Source organism: Callionymus lyra, chromosome 17 (genome assembly GCF_982586985.1).
Source record: "Callionymus lyra chromosome 17, fCalLyr1.hap1.1, whole genome shotgun sequence".
In the NCBI taxonomy this organism is placed as follows: domain Eukaryota; kingdom Metazoa; phylum Chordata; class Actinopteri; order Syngnathiformes; family Callionymidae; genus Callionymus; species Callionymus lyra.
Window position 1 is genome coordinate 19,166,740 of NC_141834.1, and position 17,825 is coordinate 19,184,564.

The following is a 17,825-nucleotide window of genomic DNA, read 5'->3' on the forward strand; positions in this document are numbered from 1 at the left end:
TTGGGGGAGGTCTTTGGGGGAGGTCTTTGAGGGAGGTCTTTGAGGGAGGTCTTTGAGGGAGGTCTTTGAGGGAGGTCTTTGAGGGAGGTCTTTGAGGGAGGTCTTTGAGGGAGGTCTTTGAGGGAGGACTCGGGGGAGAGAAAAGGCACAAGTCGGTGTCAGAAGCAGGAAGACGCGGAGATTCTTTGGTTGGGGCTGTGCAAGAAAGAGCGCTGGTTAGATTTCAAAATCCTTCTTCTTCTGTCCGCCCTGACGTTCGAGTCCACCATTAGAAAAATAATGGTTCAAAAGTCCTTAATCAGTTGATTGTCAACCACTTGGAGAGTCTCCCCTCGAGAGGAAGCTTGAATAAGTTAAACAGGAGGGACTCGTAAGACTGGGTGGTCATGATGAAAGACAATCTTGAGGATCAAGTAGTCGAGGTCACTCTGGGTTAGCCCTTGGACTGAAATAGTCCTGCTCCCCCGGGGGGCGGGAGAGTCGGCGCTACAGGGAGAACCACTTGGGCTTTTCCTCTGCCCTGGTTTTGGAGACGATTAAAAAGCCGGTCCTGACGCTCACTGAGTGATGCAGTTGTCTCCCATGTCCTGAGCGTAACGGTCCAGGATGACGTTCCTCAGATCCTCCACGTCTCGCCGCAGCTGCTGAGCTTCCACCAGCTTCTTCTGCAGGACCTCCGGGCTCATCCAGTCCTCGTGCTGCTCCGCCACAGGAGGGGGCGCTGAAGAGCAACAGACAGTGTTAGGAGACTCTGACTTAATCTACTGTATTGTTCGGACTATAAGGTTTATCTTAAAATTCTAATATAATCTATAATTGAATGTATTATGTTTTTATCCTGGTTGTGCTGAACTGAACAGATTTTACTAGTACAAGAGTATTAGTATAACTCCCTGTGGTAAAACTCAACGAGGCTTTGTGGTAAAACTGTGAGAAGCTTCGTGGTAAAACTATGAGAAGCTTTGTGGTAAAACTATGAGAAGCTTCGTGGTAAAACTGTGAGAAGCTTCGTGGTAAAACTATGAGAAGCTTTGTGGTAAAACTATGAGAAGCTTCGTGGTAAAACTCTGAGAAGCTTTGTGGTAAAACTATGAGAAGCTTTGTGGTAAAACTATGAGAAGCTTCGTGGTAAAACTATGAGAAGCTTCGTGGTAAAACTATGAGAAGCTTCGTGGTAAAACTCTGAGAAGCTTTGTGGTAAAACTCTGAGAAGCTTTGTGGTAAAACTAAACGAGGCTTCGTGGTAAAACTATGAGAAGCTTTGTGGTAAAACTATGAGAAGCTTTGTGGTAAAACTCCGAGAAGCTTTGTGGTAAAACTCGGAGAAGCTTCGTGGTAAAACTCAACGAGGCTTCGTGGTAAAACTATGAGAAGCTTCGTGGTAAAACTCGGAGAAGCTTCGTGGTAAACCTATGAGAAGCTTCGTGGTAAAACTATGAGAAGCTTCGTGGTAAAACTCGGAGAAGCTTCGTGGTAAAACTCGGAGAAGCTTCGTGGTAAAACTCGGAGAAGCTTCGTGGTAAAACTCTGAGAAGCTTCGTGGTAAAACTCTGAGAAGCTTTTTGGTAAAACTCTGAGAAGCTTCGTGGTAAAACTCGGCGAAGCTTTGTGGTAAAACTCAGCGAAGCTTTGTGGTAAAACTCGGCGAAGCTTAATGGTAAAACTATGAGAAGCTTCGTGGTAAAACTCGTCGAGGTTTCGTAGTAAAACTCTGTGAAGCTTCGAGGTAAAACTAGGCGAAGCTTCGAGGTAAAACTAGGCGAAGCGTCGTGGTAAACCTCGATGAGGCTTCGTAGTAAAACTCTGCGAGGCTTCGGGTTAAAACTCTGAGAAGCTTCGTGGTAAAACTCGGAGAAGCTTCGTGGTAAAACTCTGAGAAGCTTCGTGGTAAAACTCTGAGAAGCTTTGTGGTAAAACTCAGCGAAGCTTTGTGGTAAAACTCGACGAGGCTTCGTGGTAAAAATATGAGAAGCTTTGTAGTAAAACTATGAGAAGCTTCGTGGTAAAACTATGAGAAGCTTCGTGGTAAAACTATGAGAAGCTTCGTGGTAAAACTCGTCGAGGTTTCGTAGTAAAACTCTGTGAAGCTTCGAGGTAAAACTAGGCGAAGCTTCGAGGTAAAACTAGGCGAAGCGTCGTGGTAAACCTCGATGAGGCTTCGTAGTAAAACTCTGCGAGGCTTCGGGTTAAAACTCTGTGAAGTCTTGTGGTAAAACTCTGCGGTGCATCTTCATAGTAAGTACAACCATAAATAACACAAAATAAGAGTATTTTAAGTGCTTCTTATAGACCGAAGAATACATCTTTAATCTCTCGTCTCTGTCTAATCACTGGCATTAAGTCACTGTAACTAAATGCACATTCATCAGTTTGAACCATATCCACTAACTAATGAGAATAAAGTAAAGCTCTCACAGGTGAGGCCCAGCAGCAGCGACAGGTTGGGGTCCTGGCCCTGAGCTCTCTGGGTCAGGATGCTGCACAGAGACCTCAGGTCGCTCAGACAAGACGCCATCTCGGCGTGGAGCTGCTCCGTGAGTCGAGCTCCGGCCGGCTGCAGGGCGGAGGCGGCCATGTTGCTGTTCTGCTCGCCGTCGCTCATCTGCTCCTGCAGCGTCAGGTTCTGCTCCATCAGCTCCTGGTTCTGGGCCGACAGCTGAGGAGAGCGGCGTCAGCATCGGGCGCTGAACCAGGACAGATCTGAACGCTCACCTCCTTCATGGCCGTGCGGAGCTCCAGGACCTTCTGCTCCTTAGACGTGACCTCCTCTCTGAGGGCCAGAGAGCTGCTCTCCTCCTGAGAGATCTGCTCCTTGAGGGTCTGCAGGAGTCACTCGTCAATCAACTGTCACTCAACTGTCACACACACACATGCACACACACCTGGATCTGTGAGCCGAACTGCTCCATCATGCGGTGCTGCTTCTCTATGACCTGCAGGGATAAAGATTTTCATATTGAGGTTATTTTTGCATCAGGTCAGCAGGTGTCAGTAGAGAGTCAAAGCTGCACGACAGTGATGACCTGTCAGAGGATGTGTTGATCCAGAAAGAGATTCAGAAGTTGTTTTTATTAACAAAGAGGAAACAACTTTCTTGATGGAGGTAAAAATACATCTTTATTCATCTTAAATAATTTAACTAAAAGCTTAAAAGTTACTTGAAAGTGCAGCTTCAAAGATTTATTATTTTATGTTCAACTAAATCATGTATTTCTCCTTTTCTTGAGCTGAATATCTTTGAATAATGTTTTTAAAAGTCTATTTTGCAAATGTAAATATTATGTAAGTAAGTAAGTAAGTAATATTTATTTATAGAGCGCTTTTCGAGACCAGGGTCACAAAGCGCTTAGACAATCAAAACAATACTCAAAAAAGTACATACTTTAAAGATCAAGATAATACTGAGAACAACACAGGAGTTCGAGAAATTCAAGGAAAAGCCTGAACAAATAGAAACGTATTGTTTTTTTTAATTCCGTTTGTCTAGTGCCATTATTTTTACTACCGTTGTTTCGGCAAGAATGTGTCGATACGTGTCACGATACAGGGCCAATGATAAAATGTGAAGCGATATAGTGATACTTTAGTAACAAGTATATAAGTATAGTATTGTCCAGTACTTGACTCTGGTGTTGTAGTATTTACAGACCACATGACTCTTGATGAAGTCGTAACTGCTTTCATCTGTTTTCAAACCAAAATATGTCCAAAGATCAGCTTTAAAAGCTGCTGGAGTCACTGTATCCTCTCGTCCTCAGTCATCGCTGGAAACTCGCGAGATTACATTGGTACTTTAACTGTGGAGGATGTAATGAGTGCTGGACACAAAAATTAACAAACGCTGTGCATATTCTAAACGTATAAAATAAACAATGCAAATTTTATTTAAATATTAACCGTTAAATAACTATGATAAAACTATTATTATTATCGATACAATATTGTGGAAAGACGTGATATTTAAGTGTATGGTTTGATCCTGACACCCCTAATTGTATGTCGTTTTGTGGGGACAATATACTGTCAAATAAATCTAAATATTAAAGTATTTCTCAAAGGTGCAAGAAAGAAGCACCTTCTTGAGTTTGTGCTGCTCCTCCCTCAGCGAACCGTTCTCTCCTCTCAGCTTCTCCATGTCCAGGGTGGGCAGTCGAGCTCCGTCCTCCAGGCCCTGCTGCACCCGCTGCTGCATGCTGGTCAAACAAGTCAAAGGTCAAAGGTCAGCTCCGTCACCCTCTCCTCCTCACGCAGCGTAACGTGGCGCCACATACTCCGTGATCGTGGTCAGCAGGTCTCGCTCGCGTCGCTTCTGCTCCTCCAGCTGAGAGACCTTCTCCCTGAGCTGCGAGCTGGTGGCCTCCAGCGACACCTCCAGCTCCGTCACCTGCTCCTGCAGCAGGAGCGCTCGCTGCTCCGCCTCCTGCAGCTGATGGAACACACCGGCGCGTCAACACACGGGTCAGACCCGGGGCGGGACCTCGGGGGGGTCAGACCTGTTTGTTCTGGCTCTGGTAGTCCTCCAGGGTGGGCAGGTCGGCCAGGTAGCGCTCCAGCGTCTCGATGCGCTGCTGGTTCTCCCGCTTGTGCTCCGCCTCCTTCTGGCACTTCTTCTTCAGGTTGCTGATGTGTTTGTCTCGACTCCGGATCTGCACAGACGGTCATTGTGGACGAGAGAGAGAGAAAAGTCACGAGGCTGGAAACAAAAGTGGCGTCTGTGACACAAACACACAGGAGGTCGAGTCATGTTTGTGCTTCAGGGAAACGGTTCTTCCTCTTGAAGCGACTCTTCAGAAGGTTCACAAATAGAAAACTTTCAAACTCGTTTTCATCTTCAAAAGGAGGAAATATATCCGTGGAAAATCATTTACTGAAGGTTGAATTTAACCAAACGTTGAAAATGTAAACTTTAAATTGTTTTTTTATTAGATAATTAAAGTCAACAATTAGTATATTTTGTTTTCTTTTATTAATACAAAAAAAAATCCAACATTTGAAAAATATAAATTAGTACATAGTTTGATATTCTTATTCCAATAAATATTTTTCCAATTTAAATATTTGTAATTTGTCTTTATTTGTATATCTATATTTTAAACTTTCAGCCAATCAAGGTGCTACTACTATAGCAACATTTTTATATTGAATTTCAAAGGTTACGAATAAATAAAAAAAATTGAATTTAGAAAATGTATTTTTGAATTATTGGAATTATAATATCAAACTTTATTTAAAAAATATATATATATTTTTAAATAAACAAAATGTAACTGTTTTTTAAAATGTAAAAATACTTAAATCAATCATTGAAATATAATACAATGCTTAAAAAACAACATTTAATTTGAAATATGCTAATGTTATACTTGTACTCTCATATAGAGAAACTACAATGCGAGGAAATATGACAGTATTTAAATCAATCATTGAAATATAATACAATGCTTAAAAACATTTAAATACTCTGATTATTCTTCTATTATACTTCCATATATTATTACACTCTCATAAAGAGAAACTACAATGGGAGGAAATATGAGTCAGTGTGCAGCAAACTGAGAGGAACTTGTGGTTTTTGAAGCATCATCTGCACGAACCCTCTCTTCCTGTTTCTTCATCTCCTCGGTGTGTCGCTCACACGTCTCCTTCAGGTTGTCGGTGAGACGCCGAGTCTCCGCCTCCACCGAGCCCAGCCTGCGATCCGCCTCCGCCTTCTCCAGCGCCGCGCAGTCCGTGCGCTCGGCGAACTGCGCCCGGAGGAAGGCGTTCTCTCGCTGCGCTTCCTGTGGACACACCTGACGTCAGCACCTGGAGTCACGGCGCCGACCAGAAGGTTGGACCAGAAGGCTGGACCAGAAGGCTGGACCAGAAGGTTGGACCAGAAGGTTGGACCAGAAGGTTGGACCAGAAGGTTGGACCAGAAGGTTGGACCAGAAGGTTGGACCAGAAGGTTGGACCGACCTGTAGGCGCAGCATGTACATGTCGCCGTACGACGCGCCTCGACCCAGCAGAGCTCCGTGGACCTGCAGCTCGCTCTCCCTCAGACGCTGCTCCAGCTGAGTCATGTGCTGCTTCTGCCTGCAGCGTGACAACCAGAGATTACAAGACAGTTAGTCATCGACTCACACGCTTTCATGAACCTTCAACCTCCTCCTCATCATCATCATCATCATCATCAACCGATGTGAAGCAACAACACACTTAATGGCACAGGTGGTGTTCCAGGAATATTTTAACAAAACTTTTGAAGTCACCAAATTAATATCGAGGAAGATAAATGACAAATATTAGAAATAAATGAAAGTATAAATACATGAATTTGAAATTTAAGAATAAATAAATGTGTCAATATATATAAAAAATAAATACATTTATTCAAAGATTAATTGTTAAATAATAGCTATATTATTGAATTTGATAAGATTATTTGTACTTTTATTCATTTATACATTAAATTATTTATGTATGTATTAATACATTTTGCTTATTATTTCCAATTTACGTTGTTTGCCTTTAGACTTAGACTGCACTTTATTGATCCCTTTGAGATAACACTCTCAGGGAAATTTCTGTTTTCCAGTAGCACAGAAGGAATAGAGAAAAACCAAAAAGCACACAGAAGAGGATAATAGCATTAAATAACAAAACAGTAACTGAATATAACGACAGTATAAACAAAATAAAAATATAAATAAAATAAGCTAAACAAAGTGACTTTATTTATCCATTACGACATTTCACACGAGCAGTATTCAAAGTTTTAGTTGATCCGATGACATCCCTGTAACTTATCACTGCTTCAGACGTTTAGTTCCAACGAAATTCAGAAATAAATCAAACACTAAAAGCAGAAAAACATGAAAAGGTAAACGTATAAATACATGAAATAATAAATTAAATAACATAAAACATAAATAATTAAATGAACAGATAAATAAAAGTCGAAATGTATCAAATAAACGTATAAATACACAAAAAAAACATTGTTCTTCTACAAAAATCAAATGTCATTTATTTACTTATTTTTTCGACGTTTTAATCTTTATTCTAACCTTTAGTTATCATTATGTCATTTATCGTCCTTCATACATTTCCGGGCTCAGACTCTCACGCGAGCTGGATTTGGATCGTCCGGTAAATCATCTCCGATCTGTAAATCATCTTATTATAGACGCCGACGCTGCGGCGACAGATTCCAGCAGAGGCGTCTGAACTCTCACCGCTCGATGATGAGCTCCTTCTCCTTCAGCAGACTCTCGCTGGCCTTCACCAGGGCGTCCCACTTGCCGGACTCGGAGTGAGCGGGCGACGGGTACATGGTCGGGTACTGACCCACGCCGGCGTTCATCAGCTGCGTGGACAGGGAAACAAAGGAGGCGTCACGTCGTGACTCTCTGGCGTCGAGAAGTGTTGTCGTCACGTGTGCGAGGCGTGTTGACAAAAAGCCTGGTATTAATAGTGGTCGCACACAGACTCTTGAATCACCAGCACGCTCGGCTAATGTTACATGATTGACAGACACTTTTTGTAAACATGAATAAACCGACCTAAGCCAGACGGTTCTATTAAAGACCAGCAAAGCACCGTAATGTTCCACATGGTTCTACGAAAATATATCAGCGTCATCACAATACTGAAGATGTAATTTAACATTTTAAATGTTGAAACTTTAAATCCTTTATTAAAATGATGTTTGTTTAAAGACCTCATTTTTTTGAATAACTGAATTCAATCATTTATATATTAAAAGGTGGAATTACATTTTTTATTAATAATAAAATTAAATATTCAATGGTAAAAAATTTAAATGTTGTAACTTTGAATTTTGTACCAATTTCTTTATTGTATTTATTCATTTTTATATTGAAAAGTGTAATGTTTTCATTGAATAATTAAATAAAAAAGTTATATTTTTATATATAAATGTATATTCTTGAATTACAATAATTAAAAAATAAATTTTCTAAATGGACTTTTTTTTTAAATTCATAGTCTTTTAAATTCCATATAAAAATGTCTGTATAATAGTTCCAGACAAAACCAATGGATCACCGAGCTACATGATCAAACTTTCCGCCCAATCATGAGACGCACATGTGACGATCATGTGACGATCATGTGACGATCATGTGACAGTAATGATATTAACTTTTAAAACCAGACTAAGTTTTACCAAGAGTGGCATTTTTTATATTGAATTCAAAATTCTACGAATTAAAAAAGAATGAAAAAACATTCATTTCTTTATTATTGTAATTAGCATATCAAACTGTGTATAAAAAAATGCATTAATTTAGAAAACTTTCAATTTTTTAAAAATCAATTATAAAAAACGATAAACAAATTCAACCTTTCCAATATAAAAATGATTGAATTCAATAAAAACAAATTCATACCTCAATATAGAGACTATTCAATGCTTAAAAAGTACCAACAATTTCACTGAAAGTAGTTCCAACAGTTCGTCAGTATCAACTCTACGAGCTCCATCCTTGTGAAATCTGAAACGCAGAGTCATTCTTTCACTTCCTCTGCGCCAACAAACGTCTTTCAGATTTCGACACGTGAATGTCGAACTGAAAACGCGAGACAAAGCCCGACTGTGAGCCAACGTCCTCCAGCCCAATGTGCTGCTGCTGGATTTTGTGGAGTCAAGGTCGCTGTTATTTTGGCAGTGATGAAATATGTCAGGAAGCCCCACCCGGTTTCGAAACCACCGACACCACCACCACCACCACCACCACCACCACCACCACCCAGCCCCTCATGGATGTCCTCAGAACATTCAGATCCAACGCTTATTATTGTTGACTTTGGCTTGAACTCTTTCAAATGTGGATCTACACGAGGATGTTTAAATGACAGATTTAAGGGTCTTTAACTTTCCTACAATTAAACTTTATTTGGATTTTTGTTAAATTAATGAAAAAATCTACAATTAAAGTGAACAATAATAATCTGTCAATTTTAAAGAAGCTCGTTACATCCTTACACTGTCCTTTTAATTTCCATTTTAATTATTCACTTGTTCAGCTTAACATTTATTTAACAAGTATAAGAACTTTAAAACTAAACACTGCATAACAAGTCTCACCATAACGGCGACGTGATCATCTGCCTCAATGCTTTGCCGCCCAGCCAACTAATAGTGCAACTTTTGACATGGCATCATAGACGTAGAAGTCAAAGACATAATAGTAGCGACCAATCGGTCGTCACTAATTATAGCAGCGTGTAGCAAGGCATCATGGGAGTGAAGGGTTTTACTGGCACCATTAGTAAGGTGTGTGTCGTAATTACTGCGTCTCTCTTAGTTCTGTGGTTGTGTTGACGTTTGTATGCTTACAATTAAATCATGCGTTTGTAACAGAGTGACAGACTGAAATTTTATACGTTTAAATATGTGCAAAAACAAAAGTACCTGGTGAGACCTCAGAAGGTAAACTGTGATAATAATAATAGTATTCTGGTCTGTCTGAGTGTATAACTCTTGATCATAGTAACACTCAAGACCATATCTCCGTCTCATCGAACCAGACCCACAGTTCTTAGCAACAAAGTCATGTGATCTAATCTCATACATCTGACCCGAGCTAAGCTTGTCTCGAGGATCTAAACCATTCTTCCTCAAACTCACCTGCATCTGTTCCACTTGCATGCGTAGATTCTCCAGTTGCTGCTTGTGCTGGTGCTGCTGCTGCCAGCTGGTCAGGTCCCCGCACCGGTCCTGCCGCATGGACTCGTAGCCCTTGGAGCCGGAGTGCTCTCGCAGCAGGGCCTGGGTCTGCAGGCTGAGAGGACTCGCGTACACGCCGGAGCTGCCGGGCTGAGCGGTCCTGTGACCGGAGAGCTCCGCGGCGCTCGGGGCTCCCGGGACCGCTTCGGGGAGGACTTTGTACTGGCGATCCATGCCTGCCCTGTAGGGATCAGACACGCAGTCTGGGCCGTCTCTAATCCCCGACGCTTGTAACCGGAGTCTTACGTCGGGGCACAGGCCCCCCAGGAGGGCCGACTGATTTAGCGTGGGTTCCATGGCCGGAGTGTCGAACCTCTGGCTCTCATCCACCCGAGTGAAATCTGAAGGGTACAGCGAGTGGTCCAGTCCGTTCACCAGGCTCCGGTAGCGGCTTAAGCAGTCCGGCTTCGACCCCCTGGGATCGCCGCCGACCCCGGTCGGGCCGTCCAAGTTGGGGGACGACACGGACTTGGAGAGAGAGGAAGACTTGGACGTGGAGCCGCTCGGCGTCCTGGACCCGGACGACGTCCTCTGACCCTCGGAGGAGAGAGAATCCTCCTGGACACCCGGGTAAGTCTTCGTGGCCAGGGACCCGGCCGTGGATGGCATGACATGGGCGGTGGGGATGGGGATCTGGCAGCGGATGGGCTGGAACGACGGGCTGCTGCTGGAACTGCGGAAATCTGCAACAATGATGACGCCACACGGATTAGCTCACTGCTCCATATTCGATTGAAGACTCTCAAACAGAACCAAAATATCTGGAACACCACTGCAGGCCATCTCCTCTATTCTCAGTAGCCGGGGATCGAGCGTGGCCTACTTTGTTGATGAGGTTTCACCACTGACGGCGTGACACGAGCCCGTCTGACTCGACCGCGGCGGCCACGTCAAACAAAAATGTTGATTTTGGTTTCCATATCGCAGTTATTAAAAAATAATACTCTGGTTTGGTATTGTGTTTGGTATCAAAGCGGCAATTTGTAATACCCTGGTTTATCGTGTTTTTTCCGGCTATAAAGTGCACCAGAATATAACGTGCAATAACCAATGAACACATTTATTTTCATACATAAGGTCTACAGGATTATGAGGTGTGACGCTGCTTCGTAGCTTACTAGCATTTTGACACAAATACTACATAAGGCCAACTGTTGACTTTTGAAAATATTTTAGCCTTTCTAACGTGTCTGAAATGTGTGGTAACCGCAGTGTCGTGAAGCCTCTGTTGCCACATACAGCATGAGCATTCGTTTACTTAAGAATAGAATAGAAACTCTTTATTCATCCCCAGAGGGGAAACACACTTTTACAACAGCATAGTTGAGAAAAAAATAAAAAAAATAAAAAGAAATTAAGTGCAGGGAAAAAAGAATAATAGAAGAAAATGGTATTACGGCTCATAGTTGCCTTGTTTCAACTTCATAAATGTTTACTCCAGCGTATGTAAAGAAAACACTGCCTCAGTCTCTCTGGGAGGCTGCCAAGAATGTTGTCGTGTAGTGCAGGAAAAAGCACCGTTGAAACAATATATAGAGAGTTCTATTGCCAGACTCATGATCGTGCAAATTAAAACTAATCATTAAAAAAAATGTTTGTTTTAAATTTCATTTCATACATCTTCTCAATACATTTTGTAAATTTAAATTGTATATTTGTATGTTTTTGCACTACTACAACTTATTGCCATTTTGTAATATTTTCTTATTATTGGAGTATCTTATCACATATCAAAGTCTTGTTTTCGAGTGAGCAACAGGTTCCAAAAGCAACTTTGCTTCAATACATATCACTGGAATATTATCTGTGGTTTCATAACATGACATGTTTCCCTCCCGGGGTCAGGCAGAGGAGTTTTGTTTTCTTTAAAAACACATCTCTGGTGTGACGAATAATAAACCTTTATTCCTCATTACAAAAACAAACTGAACCCCCGTCACGAGTCTTTCCAAAAGGTGTTATGAACCCGTGATGTTGTGCAGTTTTCACTTCACACAAACAGCTTTCGATTGTCGACAGACGGGAGGAAGTCGCGGCGCAAACGAGCAATAAAACAAAACATGCAGAACAAATACCTGCACTCGTGAACCAAAGTGATCGTTACGGAAAAGAACCAGCGTAACTACCGCACACCTCTGCTTGTCAAAACATCCCCCCACGGTTACATAATCCTGCATTACAGACCTGTGAGACCTGTTGAAGTCTTGAGACCTGTTGAAGTCTTGAGACCTGTTGAAGTCTTGAGACCCGGCGATCACTCAGCTGCGACCGACCTGCCACCGGCTGCCGAAGCATGTTGGCGACGCTGCTCTGAACGATCTGCGACACAAAGTCATCTCTCGGCCGAGTCGAGTGAAGAGAGACGGCGACGAATCGAACTGTATTGTCCTCTAAAAGCTCAACCGGCCTGTACCGGGATCTCACAGGAAAGGTTAGGAGTATTTATAGACCACCTCTCGTGTTACAGACTGATCCGTGGTTGTCACTTATTTAAGCACCTTGCCCCCCCCGCCCCCCCACAACCCTGCTGGAGGACATGTTCCACGTGTGGACATCAACAGTTTTAAGACTTCACTTCCCTGAGCAAAGACTGGAGAGGAAAAAAATACCATGAATATAAAAGAAGTCTTCCAAGAAGAGAAAATATGAGCGAGGCCTTCAGGCTCCGTGACTCATGACCGACGAGAACAAGTCTTGACTCCTCGGCGAGGATAATGACAAGACATGTTAATGTTTGCTCGGCGTATTAAGTTGAATAAAAGCAGAGAGAAGCACCGGCAGAACAGCGCTAAAATATGATGAAGTGCGGGTCTTCTCCGGCAACAGGTCATTACCGCGGCTAAATGAGGGTTTAATTATCCAGTTGCTAGGCTCGGCTCGAGTGCCAGGAAAACACTAACTTGAAAACACATGCCTGTCGGAGGCACTTGGGATTGTGCAACACCCCGGGAGCGGTTATCTAAGACAAGCTTATCCAAAACTCTGGAGATGATCCTCCACGTTGCTGCCGGAGCGGAGATTTAAATGACAGAACTATTCTCATGAACGCCGCTTCAGTTCTCCTTGGAATGTTGTTGCTCAGCTGCCAGATCTGCAGAGCTCCAGGTCGTGCACAAGAAACCAGACACCTCAAGAAAAAACTGGGAGGAAACCGAGAAAACCACCAAGACGACAAAGATTCAAGATTTAGGTCCAAAACACATATTCAAAAGTTTCCAGTTTGGTATTTCTTGAACATTAGAGGAGACTCTGAACAAACCACCAGGCATTTCTTTCACTCAATGGCTACAAACCAATTCACAAAAAGAGGCTTTTTTCTTGCCTTCGCCACCCGATTGTAAATATTGACACTCAATAAATAGTCAAACTCCGGAACTAATTAGCACGTTTGTCTCATCTGCAGCTACAGGAACATTTAACCCTTTCCTTCCATTCTTTCCTTGTCCCAGAAGAAAGTTGAAAAATAAATCCATGTTAAATTAAACTTACATGAGACATCTTAAAAATATATTTTTTTAAAATAACCATTTAACTAATTGTAAATATAACAACATTATACAGTAATAGACAGAATGAATAGGGAGAAAAACCTTTAAATATTTTTAAATATATTTATATTATTGACTGTTTATTATTATTATTTCTCTTGTATAGTTTGTACATATTGTTTATCCCTTTCCTAATTTTGAGAAAAGAGAAAGAGAAAATTCCATGTATGTAAACTACTATGTAACTAAACTAAACTAATCTTGAGTTAAAAACAAGGTAAATATCTGCACATGACTGACATTATGAATCGACACTTAAAGCTATAAAACAAGTGTTTTTCAAGAACTGCTTGTGAACTTTCGTTTTGAAAAAAGAGGAACAAAAACATCGACTCAGAGGCACAAAAGAACCGAACCCACCTTCCGTACTGTCCGACGCCGAGGTACCCAGACCGGTGTCTCCGCTGTCGGATGTTCCAGGACGGCGTCCAAAGCGACTTTGGAACTTCTCTGACACAGCTGGTGTCTGCCACTCCATGTCAGCAAACCGAGCTGAGGTGTGACAGGGAAGGAGAACAACAACAATGTTGGTTAGTACACATGGATCAACCGGTTAATATAACAAGTACCAGACCAACATACCGGGCCCGGTTTAAAAATCAAATCACTGAGAGGTTGTCATTCCATACGACGCTGCCTGATGGAGGAGGTGATAATTTAGACCAGAACGTCCAGAGATTCCGCTTTAGTTAATTTGTTGAAAGCTTTTCTCGCTCGTTCCCAGTTGAACTGAAGCCTCTGAAGGTTTGAGATAATTTTGGAAACGAGCGGCGGTTCAAGGAAACGATTACGAGATAATCCCAGCACTTGAACCACCTTTTAAACACTTCAGTTGTTTCAAATAAATCATGCTTTTGAAATTAATGCATTTATGGGACAAACTATTTGAACAGGGTGTTGTTAGGGTAAAATAGTTTTGGTATTTATTTGAACATTTCTAAGTCAAATGTTTTGGTTCGTTATTATACTTGAAGGCAGCTCATCACTACTTTCAATATTGTTGAAAAAACATGTTACCGTCACATCCCTTGAATGTAAAAAATATTGTTGGATTTGCTTTTTTAATAATGTGTATTTTCCACGGGGTTATTTTTCATGTTAATCATAGTATCGAAAACTGTCAAAATGTCAGAAAATGTACTGGTATCGGTATCTAAAAATACAATCCAGAAATTGTGACAACATAGTTCGGCGATAAAGGTAGAGGAAGAGTTAACAGTTAATGCCATATCATGGATAAGGCATATCCTGATTGATACGATACTTCAATACTGGTTGCTGAACTATTCCTTTTTTCGATACCATTTTAATAAGATACATTCTAACAAATAAATCATGATAGTACACATGGTACACAAAAGAGTTTAATTTTTCGACCTACAGAAAAAAAAAAAATAATAATACCAGCAAATTTGCAGATTACGTTGGTTTAAAAAAAAGGATACTTTTTTTTACTTTACTTCTACAAAAGTTACTTACAGCATTATAAAGTCTTCACATTATTTAGCACTGGGGACCGGAAGACCAAGATCTACTGATACTGAAGCATTCTGGTCCCAAGAACAACGTGAGTTCCTGGCCCTAATCTTGTTAAATCGTTATATAAAGTATTCCATATCCTGATAGAACATCTTTTCCCAGGTCGCCCATCTTTACAACCATTTTCTGCCAAACATTTCATTAGGTAATGGTTTGGCAAAGACAAGTATATACGTTTTTATGTAGGACCTAAAATCGTGAGCGGTTTTAAGAAGACTGTGGACCAGTGGTGAGAAGAGCCAGAAAACTAAAATAGTTACTAATAAATCTATTGAAATTATGCCAAATACTGGTATAATATATTGTTTTGTTTATCCGATATGAAACCACTAGTTTCATACTTTCTTAAATCGTTTTGAAAGGAAATAATTCATCCTGGAAAAAACTATATAAGCATATTTAAAGTTTTTATACGAGTGAAGTCAACATAAATAAACAGTTTCTACTTCTCTTGACCTCTCAGGGGCCACATATATACATTCAAAAAAAGCCATATGTGGCAACTTCATTCTCGCCAATAATCCCTGGACACATTAAATTGGCTTCAATTCTCTTCTCCAGTTACATTTAAAGTCTTAATCGTATTATTTCCTCGCATGATCCCATTATTTGTCTGGACAACAATGGCGCAGGAGTCAAGAGCAGCTGTTCACTGGTCTCTCCATCTGAACCAAGAGACCTTGGGTGACTTTAAAAAACACAGAAATAACACGTGTGGACTCGTTGCATAATGTGTTATTCCAACATGTACACCCCCGTGTGTTCTGGAGACACATGGAGGACACAGTGTTTTTAATACTTCTTAAAGGATGAACACAGTAGGTTATTATAAGCGGATCCTCATCATTAGCTGGATTATGTCTGGTTGTAAATGTACAACTTTATAAAGCCTTTAATAAAACCTTTTTAAAAAAGACGTGTACGGTTGAGATACTCGCGTGTTTTCAAGTGTCGCTCGCGTCGGTTCATCCTCGGCGGCAGAAAGTCCCGGTAACGGTACGAGTTCATCCAAAAATCTGTTTCCGTTTAAAATGCTAAGCTAACGGCTAAGCGACCGTTGCGCCTCGTTTTTTTCATCAACTTTCGTGTCCCGAGGAGCGACAGCGAACCTGCGGGTGAAGGTGGACGAAGGTGTGACGCCAGGGCCGGTTACCTTTCTCCATGCATTAAGAGCCGTTTGGTTTAAAATCTCAGCGCCAGGACTGGAAGTTGAATCCCGGACGGTGAACGTCTTGCGACTGCTCGGCTCGACGGTGCTCGAGTCTGACGGTGGCGGAGACACAGGGCGCGCTTGTTTCGTTGTACTTGCGCCGCCCGCTGTACTGAGAGGGGCTTTGTCACCGTCGCCACAGGAGGAGAAACAAAGGGGGCGCTTGTGACAAAAAGTTGAATAGTTTAATCAATAAATAAATATTTAAAAAAATATTTAAATGCTATTCTCGTGATTAAAAAAAAAAAGCGAGAAAATATCGATACACCAAAAATATTGCAATATTTTTTTTCAACAACACTAGATATTTATACATTTTAATAATTTCTTAATCATAGTTATTTTATCATGTATTTCAATAAAATGTGTACCGAAATAAAGTGATTCGAATTATTTATTTACATTTTAAATGCAATAGCAGGTCCTACCAGATAAAAACTAACAGGGACTTTTGCAAGTATTGTAATTATTTTTAAATATATTGTTCATTTGTGAAATAACAAGATTTTCAAAGTTAGAATTCTATTTACAGTATATTATTTTATATTGTATTCTTATTTAAGTATTCTCATTTTTTTATTGTTTGCTTATTGTATTTTTTCTTTTCACCTGATGCTGCTGTAAACAAAAATGTCCCCTTGTGGGACTAATAAAGGAAAAATCTAATCTCTATCTAATATTCACTGCGTTTGTTCATTTATGTGTTGCTATGACTGAGGGCGAGAGGATACAGTGACTCCAGCAGTTTTTCAAGCTGATGTTTAGACATATTTTGATTTGAAAACAAATGAAAGCAGTTACGACTTTGTCAAGAGTCTTGGGGTCTGTAAATTCTGGGTATGACTGAGGACGAGAGGATACAGTGACTCCAGCAGCTTTTAAAGCTGATGTTTGGGCATATTTTGGTTTGAAAACAAATGAAAGCAGTTACGACTTCGTCAAGAGTCATGTGGTCTGTAAATTCTGCAACAACAGAGTCAAGTACTCGATAATACTATAAGTATATACTTGTTATTTCAGTATCACAATATATCCCAATATATCATATCTACCTATGTATTTTGATATGTATTATATGGCCACATTTTTGCCAATACACCCCCCTAATATAAATAACTATATAAATTAAAAACAAATAAAACAATATATTAAATATACCTTTATTGATCTTGTCTGAATATTCCTTTGGGAAATTTAAGCCTGTAATTTCACCTTTAAAAAAATCCTGTATTGTGTTTACAGCACTGCCAACTAAAGTTACTGATTTTGATTGTGATTACATTTGAATTGAGAAGAACGATTCAAGCATACAAATGACTCCCCCAGGGTCAAAGGGAAGGGGGTTGACCCATTTATTATGTTAACTGGGGCGACAGAACTGTAGTGTCTGTCAGTTGTACTAGTAACACACATTTCATTCATTGCCTCAATGGAGCCGGGAGCGATTTGGGGGGGTCTCTGCCCCGTCTGCTGCCCCCATGTTCTGATTTCTGATAAGACTGAAAATCTAAGAAGCCACTTAGTTGTTCCTTGTAAATTCATAAATAAATAAGCTATTAATATTGACTGTAGTTATTTTCTATTAGACTATATTGTTTATTTATATAGCACAGTGGATATAAACAAAAGACTGAAAGGGAAATATTTATTATTATTTATAGCAAAGGCAGCAATTGTTGTGATATTAAATCTTATTTCTTTATGGTGACAGAAAAGTTGATTTAAGAAGGTAAAATCAGCTGATTTTAAACTCTCATGATGTGTCCCATTTATCTTTATTGTGTACTTTATTGT

At 40.6% G+C, this 17,825-nt stretch overlaps 1 protein-coding gene across 1 annotated transcript; it reads right to left on the reverse strand.

The window, feature by feature from the left end:
* Positions 1-57: 57 nt before the first annotated feature.
* Positions 58-16,082, reverse strand: cep85 (centrosomal protein 85). The gene is made up of 13 exons (XM_087779035.1): positions 15,975-16,082; positions 13,643-13,774; positions 9,636-10,417; positions 7,219-7,349; positions 5,959-6,076; positions 5,595-5,780; positions 4,494-4,646; positions 4,272-4,426; positions 4,076-4,193; positions 2,883-2,933; positions 2,713-2,820; positions 2,416-2,656; positions 58-721 (listed from the first exon to the last, which is right to left on the reverse strand). Exons 1-13 carry the CDS (start codon positions 15,982-15,984, stop codon positions 558-560), a joined length of 2,349 nt encoding a protein of 782 aa, XP_087635161.1. The 5' UTR covers positions 15,985-16,082; the 3' UTR covers positions 58-557.
* Between the last annotated feature and the right edge of the window lie 1,743 nt (positions 16,083-17,825).

Excerpts from the sequence above, each read along its gene's own strand:
- cep85 (XM_087779035.1), bottom strand. Across the intron at positions 5,781-5,958 it reads TGTACATGCTGCGCCTACAG|GAAGCGCAGCGAGAGAACGC; the intron begins GTCGGTCCAACC and ends GTGTGTCCACAG. Across the intron at positions 4,647-5,594 it reads TGAAGAAACAGGAAGAGAGG|ATCCGGAGTCGAGACAAACA; the intron begins GTTCGTGCAGAT and ends CCGTCTGTGCAG.